An 18,427-nucleotide genomic window follows, 5' to 3' on the forward strand; every position below is an offset into this window, starting at 1 on the left:
TGAGAGATCACTTGCCTCCAGAAATTTTTTTCCCTTATATATAAAATGGACACAGTGAAGTAAAATGTCATAGCAATACCCATTTATTTATTTATTTTTTAATTTTTTTTATTTCAGCATATTACGGGGGTACAAATGTTTAGGTTACATATATTGCCCTTGCCCCACCTGAGTCAGAGCCTCAAGTGTGTCCATCCCCCAGACGATGCGCACCACACCCATTAGGTGTGAATATACCCACCCCCTCTTCCCCCTTCCCATCTGCCCAACACCCAGTGAATATTTTTACTATATGTGCACTTAAGTGTTGATCAGTTAATACCAATTTGATGGTGAGTGCAGGTGGTGCTTGTTTTTCCATTCTTGGGATACTTCACTTAGTAGAATGGGTTCCAGCTCTATCCAGGATAATACAAGAGGTGCTATATCACCATTGTTTTTTGTGGCTGAGTAGAACTCCATGGTATACATATACCACATTTTATTAATCCACTCATGTATTGGTGGGCACTTGGGTTGTTCCCACATCTTTTCAATTGTGAATTGTGTTGCTATAAACATTTGAGTGCAGATGTCTTTTTTTTTAGAATGTCTTTTGTTCTTTTGGGTAGATGCCCAGTAATGGGATTGCTGGATCAAATGGTAGTTCTACTTATAGCTCTTTGAGGTATCTCCATATTGCTTTCCACAGAGGTTGTACTAGTAGCAATACCCACTTAAATTAGTGTTAAGAAGGGATTTGTGAAGGGAAAGGGTACTTTAGGAATGAAGGACAGAAGAAAATGTCAGAAAAAGAGAAATTTACCATGAACTCAAACTATTTTAAATCTTCTTCACTGTATCTGTATTGAAAACTGTGATTGTAGTTTTTCAGCTGGGAGAGCATTTCTTGGGCTATTTCACAGCATTTTTTGAGAAACGAATGATGTATTCTTCCCTTGATAAGGGACTGATTAGCTCCACAGCCAGGAGAAGTTAAGGGAAATATCTCTTGTCTGGCCCTGTTTAGAGTCTCTCTTTTGTTATCTATTAATACTAATTCTCTTCTGTGTTTCCCACCTTCCTGCATCTCTCTCTCTTGCTGGTTTGTATATAAAAGGGGAAACTTTCAGTATCAGGCCATCTTATAAAGCTGAGAATTTCTGTCTCTCAGAATTGCTCAAAGTTAAGACTTTAAAAAAGAAGACCTGGTGCATGGCTCACACTTGTAAATCCGAAGATTCAGGAGGCCAAGGCAGGAGGATCGCTTAAGCCCAGGAGTTGGAGGTTGCAGTGAGCTACGATCGCATTACTGCGCCCTAGCCTGGACAACAGAGCTAGACCTTGTCTCTAAAAAACAAAACAAAATAAAACAAAGCAGAACTCTAAAAAGAAACATTTCATAAGCCATTTTCATAGCTGTTCCTGTTTCTACTGCCACACTTAAGAAGGGCCCATTTTCTATAATATATGCTGTAGACAATGCATGCCTCTCAAGCCAGTTAGCTTGAGAATGAATTTCCCCTCAGCACTATCCTGTCCTCTCTTTGCTCTGCTTAATGTCTCTGAGATCTGTGTCTAATCCACTTTGCTGTGGTGTGGTTCCTTGATGGCAAGAGAAGAGTTAGTATGAATAGTCTAGCAGGTGATTACAGTGACTTAAACAGGGAAAAGTTATTGGACTTACTTTCACTCCAAGAGAAATCTGAGGATAATATAGCAGCCTTACGAAGATATCAAGGATTCAGACTATTTTCACCATTTTACTCCATTATTCTTAGTGTGTTGGCTTTTGTCCTTATGCCTGTTGCCTCACGGTTGAAAGATGGATGCTGTGCTATAAAGTGCTATCATATACATTCTCTGGGCTGGAAGAAAGAGGAAGTGGGTGGGATAGTACCAGAACTCCTCACCGGCCAGAACTGTCATATGGCCACTGAAACATCAAGGGAGGCTGGGAAATAAAGATTTTAGCATTCACTACTCCTATAGGAGAGAAAGATATGGAAGAAAGGAGTTGGAAATAACATTGTGTCAGTCAAATTAACAATTGCCTTAAATGTGATCTGAAGAAGTCCCTTTCCAACCTCTCTCCATCTAGAATTGGTTGATTCCTGATGTTTTCTATATTTCACTATCATACTTCTTACCTACTTTCACATAGCACACCCCATTTGTTTAAAAAGTAAGTACTCTTGGCCGGGAGCGGTGGCTCACGTAATCCTAGCACTCTGGGAGGCCAAGGTGGGAGGATTACTTGAGTTCAGGACTTTGAGACCAGCCTGAGCAATAGCAAGACCCCATCTTTACTAAAAATAGAAAAATTAGTCTCTACTAAAAATAGAAAAATTAGCTGGCTGTCATAGCATACCTGTAGTCCCAACTACTTGATAGGCTGAGGCAAGAGGATGGCTTCACCCAGGAGTTTGAGGTTGCAGTGGGCTATGATGATGCCACTGCACTGTGACCCAGGGTAATAGAGCCAGATTATGTTTCAAAAATAAATAAAATAAAATAAAAATTAAGTACTGTCTGGGTAGGCTGGACTAAAACAAGAATAATAATCACAACAATATTGATTTTTTCATTAAATCCCTCAATTAACATTCAATTATTGAGTATCTATCTGCTATTGCCAAGCACTGAGATATAATATTGATTAACGTGTACTTCCTGGCATTGAGCACGTCTTATCTGTATATGGCTTTATCTATTAGGAATGCTTTCAGCTACTAAAAGAAGAAAATTCAACTCACAGTGACTTAAACCACATTAACAATCTATAATTTACTTTTTTAAAAATTCAAAAGAAGGTGAGCAGCTCCACAATGTTAGGGTACTGGGATTATGTCTCTGTGACCCCTCTCCTCCCCCTTCTCCCCCACATGGTTACAAGAAGGCTGCCACAGCTCCAGACACCTCATCCTTCAAGAATGTGCCCAAAGACAGCCAAGATGGTGAGAGAACTACTCTCTCATGCCTCCTTATTTTATTAGAGACTACAATCTTCCCCAGAGGCCTCCTTAGCAGACTCATTGGCTAGAACAGGATCAAGTGGCCACTACTTGTGTTAAAGAGGCTAGAAGAATACCTAGTGAGCAAGGGAGAGGGGATTGTGAATTACCATTGGGTAGGCAAGCAAGAGTGTTGTCACAAATGCTTTACAGCTTTCCATACACTTTTACATTCATGACTCATCTTGTGACTCAGTGACACTACTATCCAAACATACTGGCAACCCAAACCTGGAATAGGTAGGTGGTATAACAGGTATCTACAACGTGGGAACTTCTGGCTGTGAAGTAATTTAAAGATCTTTTGAAGATGCATATTTAATGCAAGGGGTTTAAAGACATTATAATGCATTTTTGCCTATAAAGTATGCATGCAAGAACTCAAAGAGTAATTCAGAAGATTTTATAGTTTGGGAAGATAATTACACAGTGGAATGAAAAGAGAAGTCAAGATACATGGATTCTAAGCTGAGCTTTGGGTAAGACATTGGAAGTATTCTGAGCCTCTGTTTCCTCAGCTGTAAAATTATGTACTTGAATAAGAGTAGATCATCCCTAAACTCCTTCTCAAATGTGAGTACCCATCTAATCATGATGCTGGAAGTCACGAGCTAAAAGAATATTTAAAATCATCTACTTCAACCTCTTTTACAAATGAGATAAATTAGGCTCAGAAAAGTCACTATTTGTCTAAATTTACTCATTTACATTATAAATTTGACTCCCAGCATATAACACATCATGCTTTCACAAATAATTGATATTGCATCCCAATAGATTTTTAAAAATTTAGCCTCTTGTATCTTATTTTTCATGCTAGCAGAATCTCTCTGATAGTGCCCACTCTGTTTAAAAGAAGGCAAACAATGAGATTTTTGAAGTCCACTTTTTAGCTATAAATTCTTAGGAAAATTACTTAACCTCTCTGTAAAACAATAACTGTACCTTCTTCATAGGTTTTTTTTTTCTTTTTTGAGACTAGATCTAGATAGGTAATCTATGAAGAAACCTCAGCTTACTGACTAACACACAGCAAGGAGGCAATCTAAGGTAAACATGATTACCATTAATGTCTCTCCAGCCATCTCTCTCTAGTGCTTAAAGCTCCTCTAAGCTGGAGAAAGTGTTCTAGACCAGTTTCCCAGTAGGTTGTGTGGAGTTGACGTTCAACCACACTATTATTATTTTGTCTTTATATAATCATATCTTCTACCTTTGCATTATATAGGTATGAAGACTCTGTGTGGCCCTAAGGGTGTGGTATCTAACTGGAAGTCAGACCAGTCATCATTATAGTGTCACTGAGCCCAAGAACCGGTGATTTGTACAAGAAAAATTTAAACAACTTAAATTTAAAAAAACCCAAACTCTTAAATTGGGGATTCTGAACCTGAGATTCATGGATGGGCTTCAGGAGTATAGAAAACCATCTGACATTTCACTGAAACAGATTTCTTAACCTCAGCACTCTTGACATTTTGGGTGAGATAATTTCAGGGACAGTCCTGTGCACTGTATTTAGCAGGGTCCCTGGCTTTTCCCCACTAGATGCCAGTCACATCTCTCCAGTCACGGGTCGTAATAACCAAACTAAATCCAGACCTTGCCAAATATCTCCTGGAGGGCATATTCCCTCTTCTTCTCTTTGAGAACCACTGTGATAATGCTTAATATGTATGTGCATTTGTTTTTTTCTGGAAGGCTCATCAGTTTCATTATATTCTTAAAAAGGTCTATGATCTCCAAGGGTTGGAACCAATCTTTAAATGTCTTTCAGAATAATAATGAAAGAACACACACCTCCAGCTGTCGTTGTAGAACAAACGTACACCATCATGGTTCATTAAAATGGGGCAATTTGAAAGTTTAGTGTAAAATACATACCTACCAATTTACTCCTTTCAACTACTTTAAAAAGGCACACTGCAAAAACTCTATCTGGGAAAGCATCTTACTGCAAAAACTTATTCCCAGATGGCATGCTTCTTAAAATACTATCTTCAGCTGATACTCCCACAGTCTTCTACCCAGTCTAGCTCTAAACTTCCGAAGGGGTTAGTGCTAAAGACAAGTCAAAGAAAGATCTCAAGTCCAGAGGGGAAATAAAACTCAGCTGTTTCTCAGAAAAGAAATCAGATGGTGGTGTAGGCTGCAAAAATTATCGGAAGGAGGGATAGAGAGGAAGGGAAAAGCAGGGACAGAAAGGGAAGCTAGAGGAGGGAGGGGGAGGGGGAGGGGGAGAGAGCGGTGCCTTGAAAGAGGTTCCCAAAGAAGGTATCTCCCGGGAGAGGCTCCGCAGAGCCCGTGCCTGCCCTCTGCCTGGCTTGCGTGGAGAGGCGGCTGCTCCCGCAGGATACGCGAGCCTGGCACTCCCCTCTGCTCTCAGTCCCACGTCCGCATCCGCCTCATCCACAGCCTCCCAAAGTGGCCACTTCTGAGCAGCCTCCTCCAAGCTCAAAAGGGCCACTTTACCCACTTTTTAAGGCCCTCCTTCCCACCTCCGTCTTTTCATAGGGCAGTAGGAAAATCGGAGCTTAAAACCGGAACAGGAGACACAGAAAAGCAAACAGGGGACATGTGGCTTCTTCCGTGGCCCCTCGGGAGCACCCAAGAAGACTAGCAACTTTCTCCCCTACTTCTCGGTCTGCCTGTCCCCCACCCCGCCCCCCGCCACTGTCCGCTTGGAAAGACACGGAATAGGAGGCGGCCGGAGGGGGCTCGTGGCTAGGGGAGCCGCGAAAGCCGGCCGGGGGGTGGGCTCGCCCCGTCCCCGCCCCGCGCCCCCCGAGCGTCCCCGGCGGCCCCGCCGCGTCCTGGGTCTGCGAGCGCCGGGTCCCGCGGGGCGCGAGGGGAGGAGACAGGAGGGAGCGGAGGGCCGGGCCGCGGAGGGGAGGAGGCGGCGCGCGCCTCGCCTGCCGGAGGGGTCTGTGCATCTGCGGGCGATCCCGGGCGCCCCGCGCCGCCACAGCGCTCCGCCCGAGGCGCGCCGGGGACACGCCGGGAGTCCGGGTCTCTGCCGGTTCCCGAGCGGCCCGTCCTCCCGCAGACCCTCCGCCTCCTGCCAGCCCTCGCGCTTCCAAGTCGGGCCCCGCTCTCTGCGGCTCTTAGAGGCGGCGGCGAAGGAAGGTAGGACGGTCGTCTTTGCCGTGGATGTTCCCGCCTGCGAAGGACGGCAAGTTGTGTGCGCGCCCGGGACCCGGGGGAGAAGGTGGCCGCCGCCCGCCAGCCATGTAAGTGACGCGCTCGGCCGCCCCGTGGGCGGGGGCCGCGCCGCTTTCTCTCCGGCCCCTCTTCCCCGGACGCCGGAGTCGGGCTGCGCCCGGCTCGCGACTTCCTGAGCCGGGCTCATCTGCCGTCGCCGTCTGCCTCCGGGGGGTGCTGCCTTCCCATCCTTCTCCCCTCCCTTCGCCCGGAGCCGGTTGGAAAATGCCTCTGTCCCCCCTTTAGAATTGAAGGATCATTGTGTGTTTCCACGGGAGGGGTGGGTGGGCGAGGCAATCGCAGGGGGCCGAGTGGGGCTTGTCTTGGGCCAGGGCGCCCACCGCAGTTGGAGAGGAAGCCCCCTTCCCCCACGCCACCCCCTGCTGGTCTCCCCCGGCCTCATGGCCCAGATAAACCAACTTCAGCTGCTGACCACAGTTGACAAGATTAAAAAAAAAAAAAAAAAAACAACGGGTAGCCAGGGCTCCCTTTGCGTGACATCCAGAAATGAAGATGGGGCGGTGGATGGAGAAAAAACGGGTAGGGGGTTGCAGTGGAGTCAGGAGTTCTGAAAAGCTGGGAGTTGGGAGGTCTGGGATTGGAACTCTAGGGCAGATGGGCTCTGTGCTTCTCTATTTCTCTCTGGAAAGTGTGGGAAATGGTTAAGGAACTCTTTCTGAAAGGCAGGAGTGGAGCTAAATGCACCTGGAACCATTCGAATGACTAGGAAGTAAGGATTACTGTTCGGGATAGACAATCATTCAGTGGGAGAAATGGTTTCCAGTAAAATTACTGGAAGCAATGAATCAAAATCGCTGATACAAACTAAGTCATGCACAGGCTTTCTTTTACACTAGAAGATAGTTGTTAAGACTGAAGGAATTCTCAAATGCTGCTGAATGAGTTCTAGGAGTGTCTGATAATAGTTCTGTCCAACGTGTGTGCCTCCACAGACCATAATGTTTGTTAAATTATGGTACTCTGCAATTGTGAAAAATTATCCTAATTATTTTGTTTGGCTCATGCAGAGAGTTAATGCTCCCTTAAAGGGATGCAGAAAAGTTGCAACAAACTATGAGCATAAACTTGCAAGCCAAATAAAGAAACCATGGTAGGGTTCATTTTATTTTAATATCCTAAATTATGTTTACTGCCAGTTAAAATGCTACATTACTTTTAATGTGAGTATATGAAATGAATTCACTGACTTGGCAAATAGAAGTCATGCATTTCTTTAAGTAAATAGCTGTCAGAGTTAATTTGGGAGCATTTACAGTAAAGACATGAAAAAGCTTTGACAAAACTTGAGTTACAGAGAAGCTTGTAGAGAGAATTAGTTCTTCCCACTTTTGAAATGTTGAAACAAGTTTGAATGTTTATCAAGCAAAAATTATAGACCAACTGAAACAGTCTTCTTCCTTCTCTAAAAGCCTTTAACTTTAAATATGTTCTATTGTTGTTTTATCAGGGACCATCATCCTTAAGTGCAGAGGATGGGAACTTGATGCCAACTAAAGTGAAGTGAAGATCCATTCTGCTAATAGACACTCCTGCATTACAGAACTGTGGATTACCTGCAGATCCCTGGTGATCACACACCTTCATTCACTCCTGCAGTCCCAGAACATTTGCCTGAGGTCCTCATTGCCCTATCTGGTGAAAGATGGCATCCAGTCTGACTTGTACCGGAGTGATCTGGGCTTTGCTCTCTTTTCTTTGTGCTGCCACCTCCTGTGTGGGGTTCTTTATGCCTTACTGGCTCTGGGGATCACAGCTGGGCAAGCCTGTGTCCTTCGGTACCTTCCGGAGGTGCTCGTACCCCGTTCACGATGAGAGTCGGCAGATGATGGTGATGGTGGAGGAGTGTGGGCGCTATGCCTCCTTTCAGGGCATCCCCAGCGCGGAGTGGAGGATCTGTACCATAGTCACCGGCCTGGGTTGTGGCCTCCTCCTCCTGGTGGCGCTCACTGCCCTCATGGGTTGCTGCGTGTCTGAGCTCATCTCCAGGACAGTGGGAAGAGTGGCTGGAGGAATTCAGTTTCTGGGGGGTAAGTGACTTGCTGAACTTGAGTTGTTTACTGGAATTCCAAAGCAATATTAAAAATTATGTTTCAGTTGTCAACTGAGATTATTGTAAGTGACGCTTGGAATGCACAGGAGAAATAGATTTGGAATGGCTTTGATGGTAGATTGCCAAAGTCAAAGATGTTTTCAGAATTGCTTTACAGCTGCAAGAGCTCTTAATTTCTGTATATCCTTAGACATAGACATCACTGGCCTGCTAAGTGCCACCTATGTGAGACAATAACATCAAGGTTGTTTGTAATGTAGTAGGAGGGACAGTTTGGATTTTGTAGCTTCTTGCTCTTTATGTTCAACAATAGGCAATTCGATTATCTTTGTCTTACTGGGATTCTCAGGTTTTTGGAGGTTAAGATTTCATAGAAAGTGGAAAAGGTTTTTGATTCAACATTGTTATCATTAGCCTCTCATGCTCCTTAGTGGATGCAAAATTGACTCTTGCCCAATCTTAAACTATATTGCTAAATAAGTGTTGCAGTTTTAAATGACAGATTAGTTTTATATTAACAACTATGAATTTAACTATGCTACAAAGATAGCTATAGGCTTAATTACCTTATTAGGTCTTAACTTCCCAGGGTGCTCTGCTGTGGAAACAAGAAAATAAAAGAATATTTAGTGAATGATGTGTGTTTGTCTCAAATGGACTGGATAGTTTCACTAACACCAGAAAAGGTTTGATTTTTACTTGGATTTCCTCCAGCAAGTATTGCTTCAATATCTATGGTCATATGGTTTTAATTGTACTTTATGTATTTTCCACTGTGCTTTTCACCTCCATTCTTCAACTGGCTGAACTTGTCTGATTTACAGTCTGCCCTGGTGAAATATGACAACCTCCACAGATAGTGCAGAGTAAAGGGAAATAGGAAGCCTGGAAAACTTATAAAATGTATTTGTAACTTCATTACAAAGTAAAAGTCTGTTACTCGTCCATTGGGTGTTTTCTTACAGTCTTTTGTGAAGAATCCAGAAGAAGGAATACAAATTTTAAAGGAATAGTTCTGAGATAGCCACTATATATTAGAAAATCCCAATGGATTATCTCAGATTATTTAGTATAAAACTTTCAAATAATGTTTTAAGGGAGTAAGATTTAATTCTCATGCTGAAAATGCAAGTGGCAAAAAGTTTTGTGTTTTAAAACGAGAGAGAGAATTGTTTGCAGTCCATTATTTCCTTACTGGATGTAACTTTGTTCTCCTCTGCTTTTTGCATTTTGGTTTTGCTTCTTAGTCCACTCTGGGAGGCAGTTTAGAGGATCCCCTTGTTTTCTCTTTACAGCTTCAATGTTTAACACCGACTGAAGTCTTGCATGTGGTATGTATATTTACACAAAAATATAGTAAAACTATTAGGAAACATAATGAGGTTGTCATTGAAAGTGGAAATATACATTGAGAGTCTGAGAACTTGTTGATACCACAGATTTTAAAAATAGAAGTAACTCCAGGAATATTTAATTTTTTTTCCTTTAAGAATCAACTTGGTTTGCTGTTTGTGTTTCACTTGGCTCAGGAAAAATGCTTAGGCAGTTTCATTTTCTCCTCTTATGGTAAATATTACTTTTTTTCTTCATTTTAGGGCAGGGACTGCTCTTATTTCTGGCAGAACAGGAAAATGCTTACAAAGAGAAATCAGTTTTTATTGATTATCTTTAAACATATAATGAAGGAAGGCAACAGGAAGTGAATCTGAGACCCATGAGATTTATGCTTCCCTCTCGAAGCAATGTATAGATTTTTTTTGAATTATATAGAGCTAAATGTTCTACTTTACAGAATACCCAAGGGGACAGACAGTTGGGGAAGTTATATATATATTGTTCAAAGAACCATTTTTCCTTTGTATATGCTTTTCATGAACTCTGGCTTGGTACGAGTTACTGGCATGAAGCTAAGGATATAATTTGTCACTAGAGGTGGTTATTCTCTCACTTCTCTCATATGTTTCTCATATCTGGTAAAAATAATTCTAAATGTAATACCTAAGAGGGTTTTCTGAGTTTATCCCCTTGAGGGCACAAGGAAATATGCACATTACCAAAGATAACAGTACATTTAGAATTAAAAAATAACTTGAAATATGGAAAAGGTTTTGAAAAATCTGCCATTAATCACTATTAGTTAATGGAAGATTAGATGCAAAAAAAATGCTTCAAAAAGAATTCCTCCTATTGTTCATTTCATAATTGTTTGGGTTTTTATTCATAAAAACTTACATGGTAAGTAATTTTATTTTAGTAAATTTTTCATGAAATGGATGGGTTTCATAAAGACTTTGTAAAATACCAAACAAGTAAGTTCTGTGAACTTCATAGACTGCAGTGCTTCAGAGATGTAATCAACATACAGGGTAGTCCACTATGAGGCAGATTCTCTTACTAAACATGACACGCCCAGAAGGGTTATGTTTAGTTAAAGTTAGGGTTGCTCCAAAAACAACAGGAAATAGGAGAATGGCAAAATACAGAGGCATCCTGCTTGACCCTGCCGCTGTGTCTAGGGTTTGCCCATATGGTGTAACATCAGGCAATAAAACCCCTGCAGTACTTTGGAACAAGTTAAAGGACAATGTGTCATCTTAATTTTGAATTTTCTTGCTATGGTTGGTTAAAGGTTAAAAATGTCACCTGTCAACTGATAGAACATAAAATAGGACTGTTGTACGTGGACATTTGCTACCTGTAGTAGGAATACCTCAAGGAACCAATGACTGCTGCTTTTCCTGTGGTCACTTGTACGTAAACTTTAATTGCTACCATCTCCATCTCTTATTATAAGGCATGTTTATGCTAGTGTGGGTTGAATTTTACCCTCAGTTGAGTTTTTAGAAGACATGTAAAAAGCCTTTGGAAAATAGACTGTATAATAAAAATGTTAACATGTATATAGTATGGTAAGGAAACTCGGAAAAAATAGAAGTTTTAATGTTTTTTCTGAGTATAAAGTTATGTGCTTTCAAATACTGTTGAAGTCATGAAGAACTTTCACAAAATTTTTAAAAATTAATATCAAACTTTTTGATGTATATAATAGTAAATGAAACATGGAAGAACATTGTAAAGACATATTAAGTCTGACTTATTTGTAAGTTCTGTCAACTGATGCTTGCATATGTCAGGGTCTGAAATTTCATCTTAAGAGACTGCTGTGCTGTAATGAGGGAGTACCAAAGAGAGTCCCAAATTTATATAATTCCACATTTAGTGTGAATGTGAGTCATATATATGTATAAAGTGCGTGTAGAGTGCTAAGCAGCAGCAAACAACTGCCTTTCCAGTTTAGACACTGTTCTGTTCTAAGAAGCCGGAGAGATCATCTCTTCAACTAATTGATAGTTAAGTGCTGTTCGAGACAGTAATGATGACAGAGTGTTTCTCTGAGCATCCTTTACTCTGTGTGCTGAAAGTATCATTGCCTTTCCAGAGTCTTCTGACTCTAAGGTCCCACCTGGGCTTGTCTTTCATCCCTCGGGATGACTCCTTGGGACTCTCCTTCCTTTGCTGTGCCGTAAACCCGACCTGTCACATGATATGCCCTGTTATGCTTTTCTTTTATCCAGACTCTCTGTCAAGTGACAGCTGAGTAACAAGATAAATAATGAGTGTTGGTGTATTAATGGGCATAGTGGCTTTCTAGTGACACTGTTTTAACTGAAAGCAGTTGCTCTAATTTTAAGAAATCCAGGGATTTCTTTGGCCAGTTGGGGAAGCAGGCAGGGCTCTTTTTGCTCTTCTTTAAATCACATCTTATAGGTTACTCACTACTCTTGTTTCATTCAGCTCACTGTGACCTAGGATAGAAGTACAGGTGGTTGTCTTGAGTTCTAAGCCAGTGGTTGCTAAACTGGAGTATGCATCAGAACCACCTGCAGGACTTTTTAAAACACAGATTGCTGGGGCCCACCCTAGAATTTCCAATTCAGTAGGTTTGGTGGCGTACATCATAGTCTGCATTTCTAACAAGTTCCCAGGTGATGCTGATGCTGACCCCAACTTGAGAGCCCTGTCCTAAGTCAGCCATTTCCTATTTTAGGAAATGTGACTTCTGGCAGATGGCTTACTTTCAGAACTTAAAGTTTAGTTGTGTCATGATCTGATACAAACCTCTTTAATTGGGCTATAAAAGGGTCCCACCTCTGTAGTTCGGTATTGATTGAGCACATGTGAGTTCCATTTGTCCTTGTTCTTGTCACAACAAATTGTTTTTCTGGAATTCTCTCTCAATACATATTATATACATATTATAATATATGCATTACATATAATGAAGTTTCCTTTCCTTTGCCATTTTCCTGTGCAAGAAACAAGATTTTATATATGGGGAACTAAAAATAAGACCTTAATACATCTTCTGCAGTTTGCATGCAGTGGATTTTCAGCAGGCAATTGCTCATTGAAAGATAAGAAGACCACAGTACAGGCCACAGGGATGGGCCCAGAGAGCGCGTGGCCAACTTCTTAGGGCCGCGTACGTCTTGGGAAGGCAGAATGATTAGGCCGGGAGGATACCTTAGGAGCTACCCAGTCGGGGCTGCTTCTGCCAGGCAGGGTGCCACTTAAATCAGCTTTAAACCAACGTAAAGGTCTCCTGGTCTTAAATGTCTCTAGGGAAGATGATATACTTTTGCCCAATGGCAGTGCTTTCTGGAACCACAGACCACACATTTCATCACAACCACATTTATTGATGATGAAGAGGAACAAGCTTGAGATGGAGACATAAACAGTGCAACAGTGGGAGCAGGGCTTTGCCAGCCAGGATGGAGTGATAGGAAGATGCCCTGTAGTCAGCTGACAGCAAACACCACATCTGCTCCAAGCTCTGGATTTATTAAAGGCAGGGATGTTAACAGATTAATCTTTTATAAAAACTAGAATACCAGATTTTATGTTTGTATCTAATAATGTTTTTAAGTGACATTTTCAAATTGTCATTGTCACCTGTTTTTTTAACCTTTTTTTCCCTATAACAACTTATTTTCTAAGCCTTAAACCTAGAAAGTTTTTTATTGTTTTGATATTTTCCTATGAAGCTTCTGAGGTCTCCATATCAGGATTCAACACAGTATTCTTCCAGTTCTCTAGTGGGCCTAAAAATCACCAGGGACCTTATTTCATGTGGGGAGTCCGAGGTCCTGCCCCAGAGAGTCTGTTTGGCAGGTCTGGGTGGGGCCCAGGGAGCACTTGAACAAACTCTCCAGGTGTTTTAGACACAGATGGTCCACAGACCACATTTTGACAAATACAAACCAATCTTATTTGCTTAAAGCCTCATGTTGTGCTAGTATTGGGGTATAGACTGAAACAACTAAACTTGGTGTGAATCATCAGGTTTGTTAGATCTGTAGTGGTCATTTTGGGAGTGATGTGATTTGAGCTGCAGAACACCGGAAATGGTGGAGGAACAGGCCAGTTTATAATAGGTTTCTCCTTTATATTATATTGCTGACTTTAGGTGATGATCAGCCTTGAGTATATACTCTTGAAGCAGAAAAATTAAATATTTTCCACACTATACTTAGATGAGGACTGTATTTTGATTTATGACACCAGCTGCAAATTACAAACCTCACCATCATTCCCAGTGCTGTTTTGCATCCTTCACCCTGCAAATGTGATGTTGCTGGTTCATGTGCAGTTAGAGTGTACACAGATACCTGATTTCTTTTCTGCCAAATATGCACAATTTTTTCCCTATTTTGAGGTACTGTTTTTTTACTAAGTAAAAAATAATGATGATAATAATTCTTTTTTTTTCTTTTTTAGAGAGGATCTCACTCTGTTGCCCTGGGTAGAGTGAAGTAATGGTAGCTCACTATAACCTCAAACTCCTGGGCTCAAGTGATCCTCCTGCCTCAGCCTTCCAAGTGGCTGGGACTATAGGTGCCTACCACAACGCCAGCTAATTTTTCTATTTTTAGTAGAGATGGGGTCTTTCTCTTGCTCAGGCTGGTCTCAAACTCTTGAGCACTGGAGCTCGAGCAGTCTTACTGCCTTGGCCTCCCAGAGTTCTAGGATTAGAGACATGAGCCACCATTAGCTGATGATAATTCTTAAAAATGGAATATAGAGTTATCACACTTGCACCTGACATATTAGCAGCTGTGTAACACATTTTCCCCAGAATTGTTTAGATTTATTTTTGACATGGTCCAATTCTCCATTTACTTTTTGCAGAGTAGAGTCTAAGAGAGCCATTTGATTTTTAACGTATTTGCCTTTGTGACCACCAGCTAACACAGCCATAGCCAGATACTACTGAGGCCGTGGTCGGTATAGAGTAGTGAGCCTCACTAGCACATAGACTGCAAATTGGTGAGCTGTCATAAAAACATGTTAGTTACAAAGGAAGCCAAGTGAGGAATGTGAATTCATAAATGTTTCTATACAAAGAACTTGAAAAATACACTCAAGAGGTCCTTACATCATTTTATATAGTATCATAAGATACATAAAATTTGCACTCCATATACAAAGTCATCATTGTCACACTCTCAGCATTTGGACTCTGCAGCTTGGCAAGGGTATATATTGTGGGTGTTGGTTATAATCAGAAAGAATAAAAGCATCAATTCAAAACTTTAATTCTCGGTGGTTATAAGAATTGATCTTGTTGCTCTCTTAAAGTATCAGCCTCAAGTGTGTTCTAAGGAACATTAATTCCTGAGTGTAGCAATACATGTTTCCAGTAAAAAGCAAAACAGTTTTAGGGACAAGGAGACTTGAGAAACACTTGGTTATGGAAAGTGCATAGATTTCATTGCAGCAAAACTTTATGAAACCTTTCATGCGTTGATGCATATTGCCCATCCCCTGGGGAGGAGAGGAGAGGGGATACAGAATTAAGTGTTTCCCTAATTTACTTGGGCTCTTGATCTCTGGAACATATTCAGTTTTTATTTCCCCTCAGTGAAGCAGGTGATTAATTTTTTTTTCTTTACAGATGAGAACACTGAATTTTAGAGAGTGACAACAAAAGTTATCCCATTACTTACAGATTGAGCTATGAATACTATCACGATAATATTAAAGTGTTAAATAAGATTCCACTTTATATTATACTTAGAATTCAGAATTTTTGACCATCAAGAATAAGTCTCTTAACATAGGCGAATGTTTTTATTGTCTCTTTGGTTCCCAGTTTAATGCTTCTGGTGTGATAGAAACACTTGTAGTAATACCATGTAGTAACTTTTTGACTGTCTTTAAAAATTACATTACAAGTTAATGTAAATAATGTAATATGTAGTAGAGATGCCATTAAGGGAGAATGCTGAAACATCTGACCAAAGCAAACATACTATCTTTTTAAAATTATTTAACAGAAGATTGCATCCTGGCCGAATTTTCTAGTATAGACACCCAGTGTTGGAAGCCTTTGTAAGAATTCTTTGTTAAGGATAACGATAATATTAATTTGAAAGGACACATTTTTGAAATAACAAAACCAAGAACCTTGCGTCTCTTTTTAAAAATGAAGGATAAGGTCCTACTTTGTCATTCTGGATCAATAAAATGTTAGGATAGAAACAAACAGAACTTTTAAAGTTCTAGCTAGATCATAGTAAGAATCCAAGGATTTCTTAGAGATTTTTGAATGGTCATTTTTAGAGGACCATGAGGTTGGATACAACACTGCCAAGTTCCGGTAATTAATATTGCTGACCTAATATTAGGGGATCTAGTTATCTTTTCTTTATATGGTTGACATCTTTCTAGTTAGTGATTTGCTCTTAGAATTAATGAAGCTAAAATTGTAATGTCAGCTCCAGAGCTGACCTGCTTGCCAAATCAATAATGTACCTCTGTGTGTCTCAGATTTTTAATAATCAGACAACACCAGGTATCTTCATGTACTAAAACATATATAAAAATATTGTTGGATAAAAAAGAAAGTTCCACTTGATGATTCTCTGTTTTTCCTGTCTTGTCTCTTCAAATAGGGCAGACACTGTGACATATTTTTCTTCTAGCCCTACAATGACTAGAATAGTAAATGATAACCTTATACATTCAATCAACACTTGATGTGTTATTTAGTTTTTTTCTAATTGTTTATTAACTACACTTGTATCTACAAGGTGTGACCTTATTCTTCTGTACCTCATGGAAATATTTCAAAGATGAAATAACATAATGCTGCCAATGTGAAGACATTTAGAGCAATGTCCCCTTAACTTATGTCCCTGCATAATGTTTGTCCTTTGGGAAATAGCGTTCTGTAGTCATATAAATTGAAATAATGCTGCATAATACTAAAGTTCATCTTTAAGGATATTATTAAAGCTCTGAATAATTCTGCAGTAAAGAAACCAGCTTAATTTTGTTTGTCAACGTGTTTCACAAACTTAATCAGGAATGGTAAGGTCCTATTTACCTGTAATACGCATTACCATCTCTTTGAATTAATGGTCAACAGAACAAACTTTGGGAAGTGCTGAGTTAAGGAATGTTGTAAATTCAGGGGATTGGTGATGATGGGCATTTACTTATTGAGTGCCTAGTGTATGCCAAATACTGTGCTAGGTGTTAGGATAAAAATCGGGACCCCACTGTTGGGGAACTTACAGTGTTATGGAGGAAACCAACACGTGAGGTATAGTCACAATCCGAAGGAGTCCTGACATGTTACACACCTTCCGTGTTTTGCTGCAGGTGGTGATCAGCCGGTGAAGCTCACTCTGCAGCCAGGTGTGGTGATCACCAGCCTCATGTAGTGTGTGCCACTCATTTTCCATTCTGCCCTTCGCCAGCTTGGCTATAGATCATAAGGGACTACATTTGCCAGAAGGCTTGACATCTGGCACTTTGATATCTGGCCAGTGGGAGGCACTTTTGGAAGACTAAAGGAGGCAGGGAAAATCCAGGGTATTTCTCCCTCCCTTGCCCTTCCTTGGGCAATGTTGTTGGCAGCAGTTTTATCTGCTCCTGGAAAGTCCTGCCCTTCATGGTCCCAGCTCTCATCAGAAAACCACTGACATGATCCTACTACCCTAGTCAGGTAGCCCAGTCCCTAGTCACTAGCAATGCCATCCTCCACTATCACTCCAGTCTAACGCACAGCAATAGTATTCTGTTGTTGCTGATTTCTGGGTCACCTCTTTAACTCCTATGTGGCTTTATAGCCCTTCCACCATCTATATGACCAATTTCTTATATTAAATTCTCTGTGTTTGAAATACCTAGGATGACTTTGGCTTCTCCGCTGGACTCTTGGTGAAACACAATACATAATTATAACTCATATCTCAGTCAAGTGGAAGATTATGTCTTACTATGAACTTTTGGGATTTTTTGTGAATAGACAGAAATCACAGATGTTTAATCTGGGAATGCCCAGGAGCCTCTGGAGTATGAACAAATGCTGCAGGTGCCCAAGGGAGGAGTGACGTTCTATCTGCAAAGGTGTCTTGGCAGAGGTACTAGTTAACCTGGGTCTGGTGAGTGAGATAGCCCCCTCCTCCACCCACCCAGGGCCTCTGAGCAGGGAAACATCAAGTCCTCAAAGCCAAGGAATTGTAGAGAGATCTGGTGGGAGTTCAGGGAATGGCAACAGATTTCCTATGTGGTATGGGGTAGGGGTGATGTGATAGGGGTAAATGCAGACAGATGGAGTCTGGTTATGAAGGTCCCTGTCTATATTCCTTGCTAAGGATTCTACATGTAACAGAAGTGCAGCTTTTGAATGTCTGTGAAACTGGCTTAGGAACTATATAATCTAGTAGCAGTGAGGGGCAAAGATTGATTTGGGGAAAAATCAAAACCAGGAAAGGCAGTTAGAGGCCTGTTACAGCAATGGTGGCCAGAGATGGTGAGGATCTCAATGAAGCCTGTGGGAACAGAGAGGAGAGGATTTCGAAGATGTTTCTGAGGTAGTGTCAAACAAGCCTTGCTGCCACCCTGAGTGTGTTTAGCTGAATAGATGAGTGAATGCATATCTCAGTAATTTTATATCTCTGTTTATGTAAGAAACCAGCATTTCCTTTTTTTCTTTCTAGTCCCTCAAAAGTTAAAAGAAAATATGTCACATTACAACAGCTCTGTTTTTACTTACAGAGGGTTATTTTTTAAAGTAATAAATATTGTTGTCATAGTATGGGGGTGTAACTTATTATACAGCTGTACAGTGTGCCTATCTTTGATTTTA

At 41.0% G+C, this 18,427-nt stretch overlaps 1 protein-coding gene across 1 annotated transcript in view; it reads left to right on the plus strand.

The window, feature by feature from the left end:
- The first annotated feature begins 5,886 nt into the window (after positions 1 to 5,886).
- LHFPL6 (LHFPL tetraspan subfamily member 6) overlaps positions 5,887 to 18,427 on the plus strand; it is a 221,478-nt gene continuing 208,937 nt past the window's right edge. Inside the window, exons 1-2 of the mRNA XM_045566961.1 lie at positions 5,887 to 6,223; positions 7,663 to 8,242. Coding sequence (XP_045422917.1) covers positions 7,858 to 8,242 — 385 coding nt within the window. The 5' untranslated portion in view covers positions 5,887 to 6,223; positions 7,663 to 7,857. The remainder of the gene's footprint in view (positions 6,224 to 7,662; positions 8,243 to 18,427) is intronic.

This window comes from Lemur catta, chromosome 13 (assembly GCF_020740605.2).
Source record: "Lemur catta isolate mLemCat1 chromosome 13, mLemCat1.pri, whole genome shotgun sequence".
Taxonomy (NCBI): Eukaryota; Metazoa; Chordata; class Mammalia; order Primates; family Lemuridae; genus Lemur; species Lemur catta.